Raw genomic sequence first — 15,953 nt, 5'->3', positions numbered from 1 at the left:
ACCAGGTTTCCACTCCAGCAACGGGACTTTGTTTAGATAGTAGGAGGAACTGGCCGTCACTAAAGATTAACTTTAAAACCTAAGTAATTTGGGCTAATTGGAGGGAGATGAGTCTGAATCACTTAAAATTCCGAGTTAGACCCTATTTTTAAATGAAATACAGTTGTTTGCTTTCAAGTACTTGCAGTGACTCAAACTAGGGTGCTTTAGTAAATAAGAGTGGTAATTAGCACCTTGTCTCTTTGGAGGGAAAAGTAAGCTCCAGGAGAAAATTTTTAACAGAAGCACAAAAGTGAGCTTCAGCCTACCCCTGTCAAATTACTCCCAATTTTGAATCTGCAGGGGAACTACTAAACTGGGGATAGAGTTCGGTGGCCGAGGGTAGTGGTGGATACTTTTTTTCTGAACTGTCTTTGAAAAACAGGGCATTTGAGATGGTCCAGGCATGGAGAGCACAGGGCCGATGACCTCCCCAGTTTCCTTCAAGCTCTCTGAGTTTATTTGCCTTACGGCTTAGCTTTTTAAACATAAGGAGAATCCTTTAAGCCCTTGTGTCCTAGTCTTGTCATTTATTACCACCATGTGGCAATGCTAGGGTATGAAGCCAATAAATCATTTGGACGGGAAGTGACTACAGGCCGGATTAATTTCATTATCATCCTTAAGCAGATAGGTGTCTAGCACGGCCGATGTCTCCAGTGAAGACTGATGTTCTATCTCTCCTGACAGCCCTCCCCCTGGCCTTGCAGACAGCTATGGTGGTTCTTCCTTTTCCCTGCTGGAGTGGCTCATCCTGCCTTTCCCTCTGAAGGGCAGTGAGTGGCCACACCCCCTTCCTTTGTGGTCCACCTCATGCCACACGGTCGCCAGGGGACTCCAAAAAAGCCTGATCAGGGTGGCCCAGCCCTCCTGGCACAGCTGAGCAAGACAAGCACATTAGCTCGCCAAAGGAGGGCACCAAAGGAGGGCGTCTGTGGTGGTGTTCCTTCTAAACCCGCCGAGACAAACTCGCTACCCAGACAACACGGAGGGAAGGTGACTGCCAGGCTGCAAGCCTGAACTTCAAACTGATGCCCTGATAAGCCCCTAAGTTCTTACACTTGCCAGGCAGCACCCCTAACTCTAACCTCCTATCCATTAAATTCCCTCTGGAGCACAGCTTCTCTGAGTGTGGCTCACAGGCATACATACGCTCAGAAAGCCCCCTGGGGATTTTTACAAGTTCCAAAAGCTGAGACCGACAGCTCTTGGCAAGATGACTTCAAGGTTGGAAAGTCTGAGCTGCGGGAGGGTGAGCACGAAAGCAAGTCGCTACCCCGTGGCTCTCTCTACTGGATGCTCTCCGGCAAAGGCTCCGGTGGCGCCCACCCAGGTGTCACCCAAAGAAGCTATTTCCAAACTAGTTCTAAGAACCACTTAGCCAAAGAGCCCAAGGAAAGGGTGTCCTCTGTTTCTGGCCACTGCCCAGCAGGCTCTGCTCAAGAATGGTCTCTGCTTCCTCCCTGGAGAGGGGAGAGCCTGCAGGGTCCAAAGGCCTTCTCGGTGCAAACACATTTCCTGGGGACTTCGCAGGCATGAAAGACAGGAGGCACCTACTCTCCGAGTGGCCTGGGAAGCTGCTCCTGCTGTTTCCTCCGTCTCTGGAAGACCAACTGCATCAATGCATCCGCCTGCCATCTTGGCTGCTCCTTCACCCAGGGACTCTCCCACCTGCATGGTTTATGGTGCCCATCTCCTGCCCATCTCTGAGTCCCTCTGCTTGTGTCCATCTCAAGAGCCACCATGTCATTTCTGACCAACATCATTCCTCACCTGAAATTCTTCCAGTGACAGCTTCTAAGGGTCTCCCTAGTTCCAGCTTTGTACCTCTTATAACCATGCTTCAGACACAGCCACAGGCATGTCTGAGACACAAATCTCCCCTGCTTAAGATCCTCCCGTGGCTTCTTGGGATTATTGTTGGGACAAAAGTCCAATTCCTGAAGAAGCTGATAGGGCTGTACAATCCGTTATCTCCCCTTCTTGCCTCCCTCCCCACTTCTCTGCCTTCCTCTCAGTCAGGCTTTGGCAGGTACTGGTTAAGCCACAGACCCTAGAACCCAACTATCTGAGTCCAAATCTTGGCTCTGCCACTGACTAGCTGCTGGTAAACGTCCCTGAGTGTACCATCTATAAAGAGGGTTAGTAACAGCACCTACCTCATAGGACTGCTATACATGGGACGGACTAAGCCAGAGTAAGGGGCAATGCTGAGGGCAGCACCTGGCACAGAGTGAGGCCTCCGTCGCATCGGCTATTATTGGCTCTCACTGCCAACCCCCCCCCCCCATCTCAAGTTTTAGGCAGCTGCAAGTCTTTGTGTGGAAGAACATGTGTCTTCTCCCTTCCCTGTGGGGTGTGCTGGTGCCCCATCCCGGACCGGGAAAGTACTCATTCTTTAGGTCTCTGCTTAGTCAGCTTTCTCCAAGAAGCTTTCTCTGATGCTCTGAGCCACAGCACTCTTACACCATAGGTGTTGCCTCATACTTGTCTTCCCCCTTCTTCATCCCCTCCCGGGGGTGGTAGGCTCCTTGAAGTCAGGAACTTGGTCTTTGTTCCTCTTGTGTGCAACCCGGCACTAGCAGATATTCACCAAAGATTTGGATAATGTTGCTGAATGACTCCCAGTATTCATCTCAGTGTGTTCCAGAACCTTCCCTGCCTCCTGTCTCTCTGTCTCTCTCTCTCTCTCTCTCTCTCTCGTGCCATGTAGGCTTCTCGGATCTCTGAGAGGTCATGTGCACCCCACACCCACCTTGGCACTCACCCAGCATGTGGGTCAGGGGCCAAAGGAGCTATTACTGGGGACACCTGGGTGGCTGAGTCGGTCAAGCATCTGACTTTGACTCGGGTCATGATCTCATGGGTTTGTGGGTTCGAGCCCCGCATTGGGCTCTATGCTGACAGCTCAGAGCCTGGAGCCTGCTTCCGATTCTGTGTCTCCCTCTCTCTCTGCCCTTCCCCTGCTCTCGCTCTCTCTGTCTGGCTCTCAAAAATAAACATAAAAAAAGGATGTATTACTGAATATTGCAAATGAACAGGAAATGTAGGACTTCTTCAGAAAAAAAGGACCCCACACAAAGGTTATGTGGCTCTCTGAACACCGTGGAGACCTGTAAGGTGAAGTTTCCCACCCAAACTGCCGGATGGAGACTGATCAGTCACATGAAAATCGAAGGCCTTGGGGAGGGGGGGAACTGTTGACCACGAGACACAGTAATGCCCAGGCTCTTCCAAATGAGCAACTAAAGAAAACTGCTGACCTGCAAACAAGCCATCTGCAAACTGCCAGAAAATGGTGGGGGTCCCATAATTTTTTTTTTAAACAATTGCCGGGGTACTACCTGGAGATGATCTATCGAGGCAGGATTGGGCCTGGGGAAGGAGATGTTGGGGGCTAAGCCTTGCTCTTACCTCATAGTGGCCAATGGTATTTAGCTTGGTTATTCCATCTTCGAGAATCACAGATGAACTGTCAATATCCAGAAGTTCTTTTTGTCGTGTGCCCACTTGCAGCTCTGAAAAGAAAAAAAAGAGTGCATTTTGTTCTCCTTTGAAATTGAAGTGAGAAAGTTTAAATGCTATTCTGTAATGGTAGCAATTATTATTTATAAATAAATAAATCTTAGATAAATTGGTTAATGTGTGTCTGAAAGTTTGGAGATATATGAGCCAGACTGGTAGCCTGAGTTTTGTTTCTGTTTTGTGTTTAGGGCTCTGACGTTTAGGACTACATTTCCCTGGGGACGCCTGGGTGGCTCAATTGGTTAAGCATCTGACTCAAGATCTCGGCTCATGGTTCATGAGTTCAAGCCTTGCATCGGGCTCTGTGCTTGCATGTGGAGCCTGCTTGGGATTCTCTACACCCCCACCTCTTCCTAGCTCATTCACTCTAAGTAAATAAATAAACTTAAAAAAAGAAAAAAAGACTACCTTTCCCTGAAGCTTGTACTCCGAGGCTAAGCCTGGAAGTAAAGCCAATGGAAACAAAATAATGCATCCTTACAGGGACTAAGCTCTTCAAAAAATTCCCAAAACAAATTTTTAAGTTCCCAAGCAGGTGCATTGTGAATTATCTTCTGTAGGTCCTTGGGTGGGGGTGCATTGGTGGGCTAATATCTCAAGCCACACCATTCAAACTGTTTTATGGACATTGCCAACTTGTGCCCTGGAGCTAGAATGTGGCCCACAGATGTGTATTTTTGTGTGTGAACCTACACAACGTTTTACTTATTCAGCACCAACATTCAAAGTCAATTCAGCACCAAGGCACCAGCAGTCAAGGCAGGAGATTGCACATAAAAATTCGGACTGATTTCTCTTTAAAAACAAAGAAACAAACAACGGAATCATCGGATAATACTGACCACACAGGCCCGCATGCAATCACTGGCTGAAGCCGAGTGGCACCGATCCTTTAGATGGCATGTCTTTCCCCCCAGTTAAGTTGGGTCCTGCCATTTCCCAGTGTCCTAGATGGGCCAACACCCCTATTTATGGTAGTTCCTGCCCCTGTGGGCATCTGAGTTTGTGAGCCTCTGCTAGAAGCAGTCTTAACCACAGCTGCTTCCGGTATTGGATTTCTATACAATTTATGGCTGGTTCTAAGGCTTTTGCCCTCGTTTTCTGGGGCCAGCCTTGGAGGTAGTTTGCAAGATCATCACACATGCAGAAGCCTGACATGGCTGGAATGCAGCGTTCCCATTTCCCATCAGAAGCTTCTAGTAGACTTGTTCTGCTCCCCACTTTCCTACATCAGGAAGAACCGATGGGCTCAAACACAAGAACAGCAAGAGGTTGCTACTGCTGACCCGGCACTGGCAGGACTAAGGCCACTGGACTGTTTTCCCCACGCTTGTTGGCTCCATGTGCCCAGCTCTTGGCAGCCAGAGCCACACTTTTGCAAAGGTAGGGAAGGAAGTTGACAGTCCAGGTCAGGTGATGGTTTCCCGTCTGGGGCTGCCTCTTTGGCCCGGCCTCTAACCAAATGAGCGAAAATGGTCTGCAAGTGCCCAACAGTCCACCCAACAGAAGGACACAGAAAAGAGGCAGAAGAGAGGTGCCTTAGTCCCTTCTTTGAAGCCAAGTCCTGTAGTTGCACGCTTGCGTTGTTTCACCCCAACTTGCCAGGCCCTGCCTCCAGGCTTTTCTAAATGGCCTCTTAGCAGGAGGTTTGGCTTGGAGAGCCAGGTGGGATGATTTTAATTGCCTGCTTCGTGGAGGCTACGACTGTACATTGAGGGGAGATAAACCTTGTTACGCTGTCTGTCACTGCTGTGATTTTACTCTTCTTGCCTGTCCCATTATCTGCTATAAAATCCCACGACAGTCTCTTGGGAGGGCTGCGGGGAGCTCAACTTTAAAATGTTGATGAACATTTGAGTGGAGCGGAGCCCTGTTAGAGCGCTCATGCATATGCTCTCCTTTGCAGTAGACCAGTAGAGCCCGAAAATGAATTCATAGCAGATGCTGCTTCGTGTTGGGGAGGATGGAGAATATACTTAATGCAGGACGCGATTAGCAGAGACGAAGATGACCTTTCCAGTGTGCTTCAGTTAACACCCAGAGTCTGAGCCACCCGCTAATGACACACAACAAACAAATCAAATGCCAATGTGAAATGCAACACACACACAGGGCGCGGGGTTTACACCTTTTTGTACTTCTTGACGCAGGGTGAATCCATTCAGTCTCAGGGTTACCAATCTCATGAATCTGATTTACAAACATAATATTTTTGTAAAAAAAAAAAAAAAACAACCCCAAAACAAAACTCCAGCATCTTTGAAGGATAACGCTGCCTAGGAAAAAATCATGTACATGCTCTTGGGAAAGCAGTACAGTCTCTTGGCCCCCAGACATGCCCTCTGGGAACAGCCCCAGGCCACGTAAGTTTCAACAAACAGAAGCCTGTGCTGTGGGCAGGGGGGAAAGGGAGAGACGGAGGGAGAGAGCCGGCGGAAGAGACACTCATCAGGGATTGGGACAGAACAGCTCCCTCCTTGCCTTACCAAGACCGATTTCATTCAGCTGAAGTCCATAAGGAGAGCCATTTTTGCTTAGGAATGCCTGGAAAATCTTTTCTTTGGCTTGGCCTATGGTATCACAATCAAGAACGTTGACTGAAATATTCCGACAGACGTCTGCACTCTCATTTTCTGGGATCTTTTCAAAGACGACGTTTAATGCCTGCAAGAATACAAACAGGTTTCCAAGTCTATTAGATAATTGCAATCTGAAAGGCTTTCATAAAAGACACAAACCTTGGTGAGTCCCACTAATACCTCTGACAGCACATTAGCAAACACTGTGTCCCATTATACTACTTTAATCTTTTTTCCATAATCCATTCTTTTCAGGGATAATGGAAAGGAAAACAGAAAAGTTAAAACTCTCATTACAGAGCAAGCATTGAATCAATATATCCGGGAGTAAAATACATATACACATATATGTTCTAGAAGTGGTGATTTCTAATTTCATCTTCAAAAACAAAACACAACACAAACAAACAAACAAACAAACAAAAAAAACCCCAAAACTGGAAAGGTTCCACAGTACATGAGGGCAGACTGGTGATTATCTTTTTTTTTTTTTTTTTTTTACTACATTTATGTAGTTTTGAGAAACAGAGTGAGACAAAGCGTGAGTGGGGGAGGGGCAGAGAGAGAAGGAGACACAGAGTCTGAAGCAGCCTCCAGGCTCTGAGCAAGCGGTCAGCACAGAGCCTGATGTGGGGCTCGAACCCACGAACCGTAAGATCATGACCTGAGCCGAAGTCGGACGCTCAACCGACTGAGCCCCCCAGGCGCCCCGATTGTCTTTTTTATTAACAGTACCACAGAGTCCCAGAAGTGAAGTTCCAGGTGACAGGGAAGGTCAGGGAGGTCCCCGTATTGATTATGCTGAAGAGGTTACTTTTTAATATGCAGCATTAATTGCAATAACATTTATCTCCCCGTCCACTTTCAAGATCTTCAGTTTCCCAAGCCCTCATTAAAACCCTGAGATCCCCACCCTGTACTAGTACGCTTGCATTCATTGCTTACGTCTCAGTGCCAGTTCACATTCTCCTAATGCAGCAAAGCCTCAGAATCAGACTGATGGGGGAAGGGAAGGGCTTTGTGAGTGTGTGAAAACACAGAACGAGGGAGTATTTCAAAACAAATTTAAAAGCAATTTCGGGTTTACTTTGAGAACAAACAAACACATCTAACACAACAACGTTTACCTACTACAGCTCCTTGGGGGGACAGATTCAGGGAAGAGCGTCTTGTCATTAGCATCACATACAGTTTAGATTCTGAGGTACCTTGGTAATCTCAGAATCAAGGGTATGGTGTGAAATGCTCAGTTACTTAATGTTTTTGAACCTGGCTGTAATGAGGGAATGTAAAATGATTAACTAATGGAAGTGTTTTTTGTTTTTTTTTTTTTTAATGAAAACACAAGGAGAGAATGGGGATCCTTAGGGTTCACTCAACTTTAAAATGGGTACAGTAAGGTCACCTAGGTGGCTCAATCGGTTAGGCTTCCTACTTCCGCTCAGGTTATGAACTCACTTCGGGAGTTCGAGCCCCGCGTCAGGCTCTGTGCTGGCAGCTCAGAGCCTGGAGCCTGCTTTGGATTCCGTGTCTCCCTCTCTCTGCCCCTCTCCCGCTCGCACTCTCTCTCAGAAACAAACATTAATAAAAATTAAAAGCAATAAATTAAAAAAACGTTAAAAGGTAATAAAATGGAGGGGGGGGGAATGGGTATAACAACAGTACCGGCATTGTTAATTACATGGGATGATGCACATCAAAGGCTCCGCACAGGGCTGGGGCCCTGGGGAGGGTTTGAGGATGAGGACGATGATGATGGTAAAAGTGGGAAGTTATTTCATGCAACTCATCCGAAGTCTTATTATAGCCACTGTGAGTAAGCCTTCATGCGGAGACTCAGAGACCCGGCGGCCAGGGCTCTGATTCCGTACCCGCTCCGTGTCCAGCGGCGGAAAGAGCGTGCTGCCTGCAAGCGGAGCGTGGCCGAGCACCCACTCTAGGGGCCGCCTCTTGTGCCTCAGTTTGCTCCCCTGCAGAGTGGGAGTCGCAGTGGCAACTGCCCTGGAGCTCCTGTGCTGACGAACCGAATTGCCCGCGGGGCACGGAGACCAGGGTCTGGCTGGTGGGCGCTCCGGAGGGACAAGGGCAGAAGCCCCGTGGCCGTGGGAAAGGGGCTCTGCCAACCGTGGGGTGGTCTCAGAGGCAGCTCTTCTACTCAGGGCCTTTACACCTTGCCCCACACTCCCGCGCGCAGTGACACCGGGGCGAACTTCGCTCCAGTCCCAACTAAGTGATCAACACCAAGGCAGTGCGGTCTGAACCCCTGAGTACGCGCCTGGCAGCTTCCTTCTTCCTGGAACAGAGGGCACCTCCGGGCCGGGGAGCTCCAGGGGGCAGGAAGGGAGGCAGATTGCCCGGAAATGCTGGCCGAGCGAGAAGGCTGTAGAGGGCATGTGCAGGGCGGAAAATCTAGAAGCCACCGGGGTGGCCACCCTCGTGCCAGAGTCCTCTCCCTCACCTCCCTTTCTCAGCACCTGCCACCTTACTGGTGGCACTTACTGGTGGCCACTCTCAGCTGTCACCTTACTGACACCCTGCCAAGTATACGCGTCTTTTAACCTTCCCAACATCCTGGTTACGGGGCTGTGTTATGATCCCCGTTTTTGAGCGAGGAAATGGAGGCACAGAGAGGTCAAATAACTCGCTCTGGGGACACAGCTCGTAAGTGGCAGAGCCAGGAGTGGGCATCAGGAGCTACTCAGCTCCAGGGTCCCTCCTCCCCTACCCCCAACCTGGGCCCTCTCTCCTGCCTTCTGGTCCCGCCCACCACATAGGAACCCTGGGCCTCCAGAAACCCTGTCTTGGGTCCTAAGCAAAAATTGCAAGCTAGTAAGCAAAGCCCGAAGCTAGATCCCCAACACAAATGAGGGTTCAGGAGGCGTAAATGCCGACCTTGCCCTTACAGTCTAAGCAGACCTGCCCGTGTCTTCCCTTATTTCTGTGCAAGCTGGTCTGCTCACAGTGGGAAGAAGGGTGGTTAAGCCATTTCACAGGGCTTCCGAAGATAAAGACAACTAGAAAGCACCTTTTAATCAGAGCTCCAGCGATCCCAGCTTAACAGTTTTATAGGTATTTGTGAAATAACACTCTGTGACTACCTAAAGGGCACTATTGTCTTTAACAAAAACACCTCTTTACAGGTAAAGCAATAAATGTTCTACTTAAAAACATAACCAAGAGGAGGCAAAACAAACAAACAAAAAAAAACAAACCTTAACTGGATGTAAAATAATGTAAATCTGCCACTGCCTCCACAGCTAGATGGGTGGAAAAAAGGTAAAATGGTATTTTATAGAGGCCACAGGGAATTCTGAGCGTCAATTCGGACACAAATTGATTTTTTATGCTGCTAACGCTTACTGCTCCAACAGCAATTTCCCGAAGTCTAAGTATAGTCGGGGGGCTCTCAGAGTGGGCCCTACCTATTCACCCCCCCCTGGGCTCAGCACACACTGAGCCTTTGTTCCCCATCAGGAAAGAGCCCCCATGGAAGGGCCATCTCTCCCCTCACAAACCCATTTAACCAGAGTCTTCCCTATCCCCTACTTGGTGTTAGGGGCTGGGGTGTAGGAGAGACCTTAGACATAGTCCTTGTTTTCAGAAGATTCACAGGACGTTTGGCAGACCAAAGCATCACCTTTGAAACACTATTCGGCCACCAGGTGCAACACTCAGTAAGTGTTGACAGAGAATTCAAGAAGGAAACGCAGGAGGGCTGAGGGCCCTGAGCACAGGATCAGACCATCTGGGTCAGATCTTGTACTCAGCTGTGAGTGCGTGGGTAAGTCCTCTAGCTTCTCTGAGCCTTAACGCTCTCATTGTTTCTATCTAAGAGGAGTGACAGGGTCACTAAATAGTGACCTAATAATGGTAAATTAAGGAGTGCTTCCTGTGTGCCAAACACACAGAAACCTTATCTCATAGATTCTACTATTATTCCCATTTTACAGATGACAGATTGAGGCCCAGAGAGGCTAGGAAATTGCACCAAATCACCCAGCAGGAAAATGGCAGAAGCAGGCACTCTTAAACCTTTGGTGATCCTGCCTTCAAAATAAAAAAAAAATAAATTTTTTTTAATGTTTATCTTTGAGAGAAAGCGCAACAGGGGAGGGGCAGAGAGAGAGAGAGAGAAAGAGAGAGAATCCAAAGCAGGCTCCAGGCTCTGGGCTGTCAGCACGGAACCCACTAACGGCAAGATCATGACCTGCGTGGAAGTCAAGACACTTAACCGACTGAGCCACCCAGGTGCCCTCAAAATATGAAAATGTTTTGTAAACTAAGCATGGTCCAAATCTACGGGATGACCATTAGTTTTCAATACCCACGGAAGGCTAACGGGCTCTAAAATCTACACTGGTCTTTTCTCCAGAAATCTGTCCCTGAACAGCTCTGGCTTTCCCTATTTCTTTGGCATAAATGTGTCAACAAAGCTAGGACAACGGATATGGTTGGTGGTGTCTTATCATGTAACCCAGTTTCGGCCAGTGAGATATAAAGGGAAAGGGTTTCTACTCTCAACAAAAGGGGAGAGCAGTGCTTGGAGCTGTGGCAGCTATTTTGTGACTAGGAAGGAGGCACAAAAGGAGCCCACAGATGGTGACTCTGATGGGTCCGACGGCCCGGGCTTGAGGCTGCTCACCTCTTGACTTTCTGCTCTAGAATGCAATTCCACGTCCTTACTATTTCAAGCACCTTTATTCGGATTTTCTCTTACTTACAGCCGAACGTACCCAGCCTGACAGAGCTCTCTTTGTTGATACTGAGGTTGCTAAATCTGCTCAGTGACCCTCACCTACTTTGCATCTGGACATGGTGTTCAGGGCATTCCCGAGGATACAAAGTAGAGCCTGGCACTGATCCTGACTGGGAAGTACGTAAAGACGAAGAGAACAATTGTGAGATACACGTAATGAATTCTACTACCATGTAGAAAACAGTAGGTATGGGCGGAGTGCTTTGGGGGTCCAGAGAGAGGTTACCTCTAGCTTGGAGGAGCTTTGTCAAAGGGTGAGAAATCAGTGAAGACTGCGTGGAGGAAGGGGCATTTGAACGGAGTCTGGAAAGGAGCTGCCTGGGCAGCGGTACATGAGGAGGCCCCTGCACCGTGACATACTGGGCTTCGATTCTAACTAGACCGGCCAGGAGCAAGCTTCAATCTTCTAGTCAGGCTACGAGGTCAGGAAGTCGAGAAGAAGAGTCCCACTTCCTTTTGGTAGAATGGAGGGTGGAGGACTTGAAGAACTGTGTTTGCCTTTCCAAAACCACCACCTGCCATCTGAGGGGTTCGGTTATTATTTATGGAAACAAAAGCTGAAGAAGAGAATACCGTTCCGGGTTTCTAACCATCGTCCTCGGCGCTCACATGTAGCATGTTGAACACTTACCATTTACTATCAGGAGCTGTCGTAAACGCTTTGCTAATTCATTTAATCCTGCTCTGTTCATTTAATAACTGCTTAGTGAAGTGGACACTGTTATTAGCTTCACTTAGCAGATGAAGAAACAGAGAGAGAGAGAGAGAGAGAGAGAGAGAGAGAGAGAGAGAGAGAGATTCAGAAATGTGTCCAGAATCTCAGAGCTGCTGGGGGTCATCACTAGGACATGACCATTCTCTTAACTGCAAAGCCAAAAGGCCACCAGTCAAGGTGATAAATGTCGAGGGGCAGTCCCAATGTGCCTGAAGATCTCGATAGATGCTCTCAGGGCATACAGGCTGGACAGACAGTCCAGCAGAGGAGGCTCAACCTCCTCGGCTTGGCTTGGCATGGGGCCCCATGGAGCCCACTCAACCTGCAGGACGCCACGGGCTGGTGAAAGGTACCACTTTCCAGGCATTTGTATGGAGCTCACGTCCACACAGAGGAGAAATGACCTTTCCCGGCCTCTGCCACAGCCGGGCGTGGCCGGGTGACTATGTTCTGCCCAATGAGGTTCAGCAGATGTGCAACGTGACAGCCTCTGGGAAACTTCCTTAAAAGACGGCTGGTGGCCACTTGTCCCCTTTTCTACAGCCCTACTTCTGTCCTGCTGGCTGGAACGTGGCAGAAGGCTGGGCGGGGGTGAGCCAACACTTTAGACCATGAGGTGGGCTGCGGATGAGAGACGGGGAGCCTGGGTCTGTGAGGACGTCCCAGAGCAGAGGCACCCACCAGCACCAGACTGTGCACCCCAGAACTTCTTGAGGGACAGAAGTAAACTTCTCTGTTGCTTAAGCCCCGGGTGGCTTGGCTCTCTGTTTCCTGCAGCAGAATTGCATTCTGATGGATTCAGCAACGTGCCTATCACCAAGAAGGGCTGTTAGAAGGGCAAGGGTGTTTGGAAGATGCATGGGCCCAGAACCCAGAGAAAGGACCAGAACGGAAGGACCCCGTCCTTTTGTAAGCAGGTCGCGAACCGCCAGCCCCGACCACACCCCTCCCTCGCCTTTAGGTAGTTAGTTGTTCAGATGTATCATTGTGGTCTTCCGTTCACATCTGTCTGGCGGGATGTCGTCTGCTATAGATTCTAAACACACAGACAGAGGGATTAGCGGTCACCTTGCCCGTAGCGCAGCTAATCCAAAAACCGTCACCCATCGACAATGAGTGACCAGCCAGAAAGAATGGTGAGAGGACACTGTGCTCCGCAGACCTTACCATCGACAAGAGAAACGGCTCAGACAGGAAAACTCTTACAAATAAATGACGGAACTGCTCTGAGGTATGATGGCTAGACATCCCATGCTCTTTTCAGACCTCAAAACAAACATACAAAGCTAGGTTTCATGATCACCTGTTAATAGATGAAGAAACGGTTTACAGAGGTCCGGTGACTTGCCCAAGGTCACACAGCCTGTTAGTAAAGTGACCGAGCTCGGATTCACCCCCAAGACTGTCAGACTCTAAGCCCCGCCTGTCGGGCACCGTGCGACATAACACCTCGGGCGCTAAGGTACACAGCACCTAGACAGACCAGCACATTCGTGTTTCACGGGTGGCTTTACCCACCGTTCCTTCACACACCCTGGTTGGTTAAGGTACCAAGGAGATAGAAAAAATAAGGTTGCAGGGGGCTGGGAAGATGAATCGAAGGCCCGGGAAGAGGCATTTCCCCACGCTTTTTGCATACTTTGGTGGGGAAAGGATGATCCAGCTACCTCATTAAGTCCTCACCCACATTCTTGGCTCACAAGGAGGGATGTTGCTACATCCTTGTATGATACCTTATAATACCTAGAAGGTAATTTTTAAAAAAATGCGTTTAAAAAATACTTTATCATAACAGGGCTTAGGCCAATAATGGCTTTCATTAAATAAAACTATAAAATATCTAATTTCATTTGAGAGCCAAATGAAGGTCAAAAGTCTGGTTCTTACACCAAACTGAATTTTATGTATTCTTCTTTTTTTTAATGTTTATTTACTTTGGAGAGAGCACAAGCAGGGGAGGGGCAGAGAGAGAGGGAGACCCAGAATCCCAAGCGGGCTCCAGGCTCTGAGCTGTCAGCACAGAGCCCGACGTGGGGCTCGAACTCATAAATTGTGAGATCATGACCTGAGCCGAAGCTGGACGTTTAACCGACTGAGCCGCCCGGGCGCCCCACACCGAACCGAAGTTTAGAGGAGAGATGTGGTAGGAAAGAAGAAAACTACTTCCAGAAGTCCAGTAGAAGAAATGTGAGCCACGAGTTAAAAGAGCAAGTCTCCAAAGCTTCTGATCTGAGGCTTTTCTTAAGCTGGAGTCAGCAGCCCCGAGACATGCTACCAGATGCCCCCTCTGGTGCTGCTCTTGCCTGCCCTACCTCCCCCTCTACCTCATTTTCCTTCCCCCAAAGACCGAGAGCCCAAAGCTTCCTGGATCATGGTATTTTACCACCACCCCTCACCCCACCCCCACCCCCGCCGCCAACAGAAAAAGAGGGAGGAAGGCCTTTTCCATCTTGAAGAAAAAAATTAATGGAGAAAATTTCCTCAAATCTAAGTTTCTCTCTCAAAGTTTCTGTACTTGCCAGCATTTGCTAACATTTGTTCACGATAGAATCGAGTAAGACTCTGTCTGACGAAGCCCAAGATGATTGATTTCGGTATTTTAGGCTTAATATGAGTATTTCACGGTTTGTGTTTTGGCGAAGACCCCACGAGTTTCAGATTTATGGATCCTGGTGAGGCATTTCCATCGCTGTGTCCCCAGAAAAAAAAGAAAGAGACCCAGGCTTTTGGAGGTCAGGGGGGAAGGCAGATTCCAGTTCTCTATTATTTTCTCTGTTATGTCAAGCTCTAGATTAGGGGCCGGCAAACCTTCTGTAAAAGGCCAAGACAGTAAATATTTAAGACTCTGCAGCCTATACGGTCTCTGTGACAACTACCCGACTCTGCAGTTATAGGCAGGACAACAGCCACAGACGACAGTAAATGAATGTGCATGGCTGCGTTTCAATAAAACTTTATTTATAACGACAGACAGCAGGGTCACATTTGGCCCACAGGCTCTTGTTTGCTGATCCCCGCTCTAGACAATGGTAACTTCAAATGGAATGCTGACTTTGCCGATGTCAAAAAAAGACATACTGAAAAAAATGCCTTTTCTCTTCACCGTGATTTGCTATAAACGTGACCGTTCCCTGAGGAGTACAAGTATAAATAAGGATCCTTAACAACGCAGAGTCACATTTGAGCCATAAAGAAGAAAATTAAATACTTTTGTATTTAGGTAACTAAATTATTTTCTAATCCCAAGATTATGGGTGTGAGAGGAAAGGGTATGAAGAGGGAAGTCATTTAAAGCACTCATTTAACGCTTGTTTTTCATTTTCCACTTCTTGCCATCAACTGGGGAATGACTTACCTAAAATGATTATAAAAAATGGTTTCACTTCTTTGATCAGGAAGCTCAGAACAGTAACTACGAAGTTAGTAATGGTTTCGGTATTATTGCAAGTCATAATGGAAACGATTTGCACTACGGTAGAGAGCAAAAGGGGAAAAAAAAAAAGCCCAAGAATTGTTAATTAACTTCACTGTTTCTCCACAAATGCTAGGAGTATTAAAAACAAGATTGCTGAAGTGCAAACATCAGGATTTAATGAACAATGGGATGTAATTGAAGTAACACAGAATGACTTAATCGGGACAGTGGGTTGTTTAATTATGGGGATAATGGATCTTCTGAAAGGACAAACTAATGGAACACAAGGAGTTAGGGAGTGGTGGGGAGAGCCACCGTGTTAAAGGAAGCATGTAGATGTGAAATTCTCACCAGAGATAGCCGGGACTCCGTTACATATGAGATATTTTATTAAACATGATTGTCCCCAAAATGGTAACTACTGGGTTCAAAAAGGCAGACTGGTGCAGGCTGGCATAAGTCTTCAATAAACCGTAGTGGAGGCATTAAGATTTCTATAGACATGTATCTGTACTTTTTCTAAGAATTTCTAATAATCTTAAAGACGTTCTCATAGATATGAGAACGAGGGCAATAATATGTTTGTCGGAGCACTGTTTCCCAGGGTGCCAAGATGCTATCTCTCAGATACAGCAGATTGGCAGGCTCATTTCCTGGGTTTAAGAGTTCAAAAAACCATTTCTCGCTTAACTTTGATTACAAGTCAACCTTCTCCTGCTAATTCAGCACACTTTGCTACGAGTTATTGGGTTTTCTCATCTCCTCTTGAAAGTGAAGCAAATGTCCTTTCTCCCATGTGGTGCACTTTCCTAGAACTGAAATCTTCATGCCTTCCTTCGCGCTCCCAAAGTTTCAGGGGATCTGCTCTGAAATCATTCTCTCGACACGGACACAGCACAGCCCACAATCTCAGGGTGGGCCTGA

At 47.9% G+C, this 15,953-nt stretch overlaps 1 protein-coding gene across 1 annotated transcript in view; it reads right to left on the bottom strand.

The window, feature by feature from the left end:
* PLXNC1 (plexin C1) overlaps window positions 1-15,953 on the bottom strand; it is a 149,021-nt gene that overhangs the window by 19,642 nt on the left and 113,426 nt on the right. Inside the window, exons 22-23 of the mRNA XM_030323379.1 lie at window positions 6,051-6,228; window positions 3,454-3,557 (exon numbers count right to left, since the gene is read on the bottom strand). Of these exons, the coding sequence (XP_030179239.1) occupies window positions 3,454-3,557; window positions 6,051-6,228 (282 nt within the window). The remainder of the gene's footprint in view (window positions 1-3,453; window positions 3,558-6,050; window positions 6,229-15,953) is intronic.

This window comes from Lynx canadensis, chromosome B4 (assembly GCF_007474595.2).
Source record: "Lynx canadensis isolate LIC74 chromosome B4, mLynCan4.pri.v2, whole genome shotgun sequence".
Taxonomy (NCBI): Eukaryota; Metazoa; Chordata; class Mammalia; order Carnivora; family Felidae; genus Lynx; species Lynx canadensis.
The sequence above is the reverse complement of the archived record's forward strand: the minus strand, read 5'-3'. Positions and strand labels throughout refer to the sequence as shown.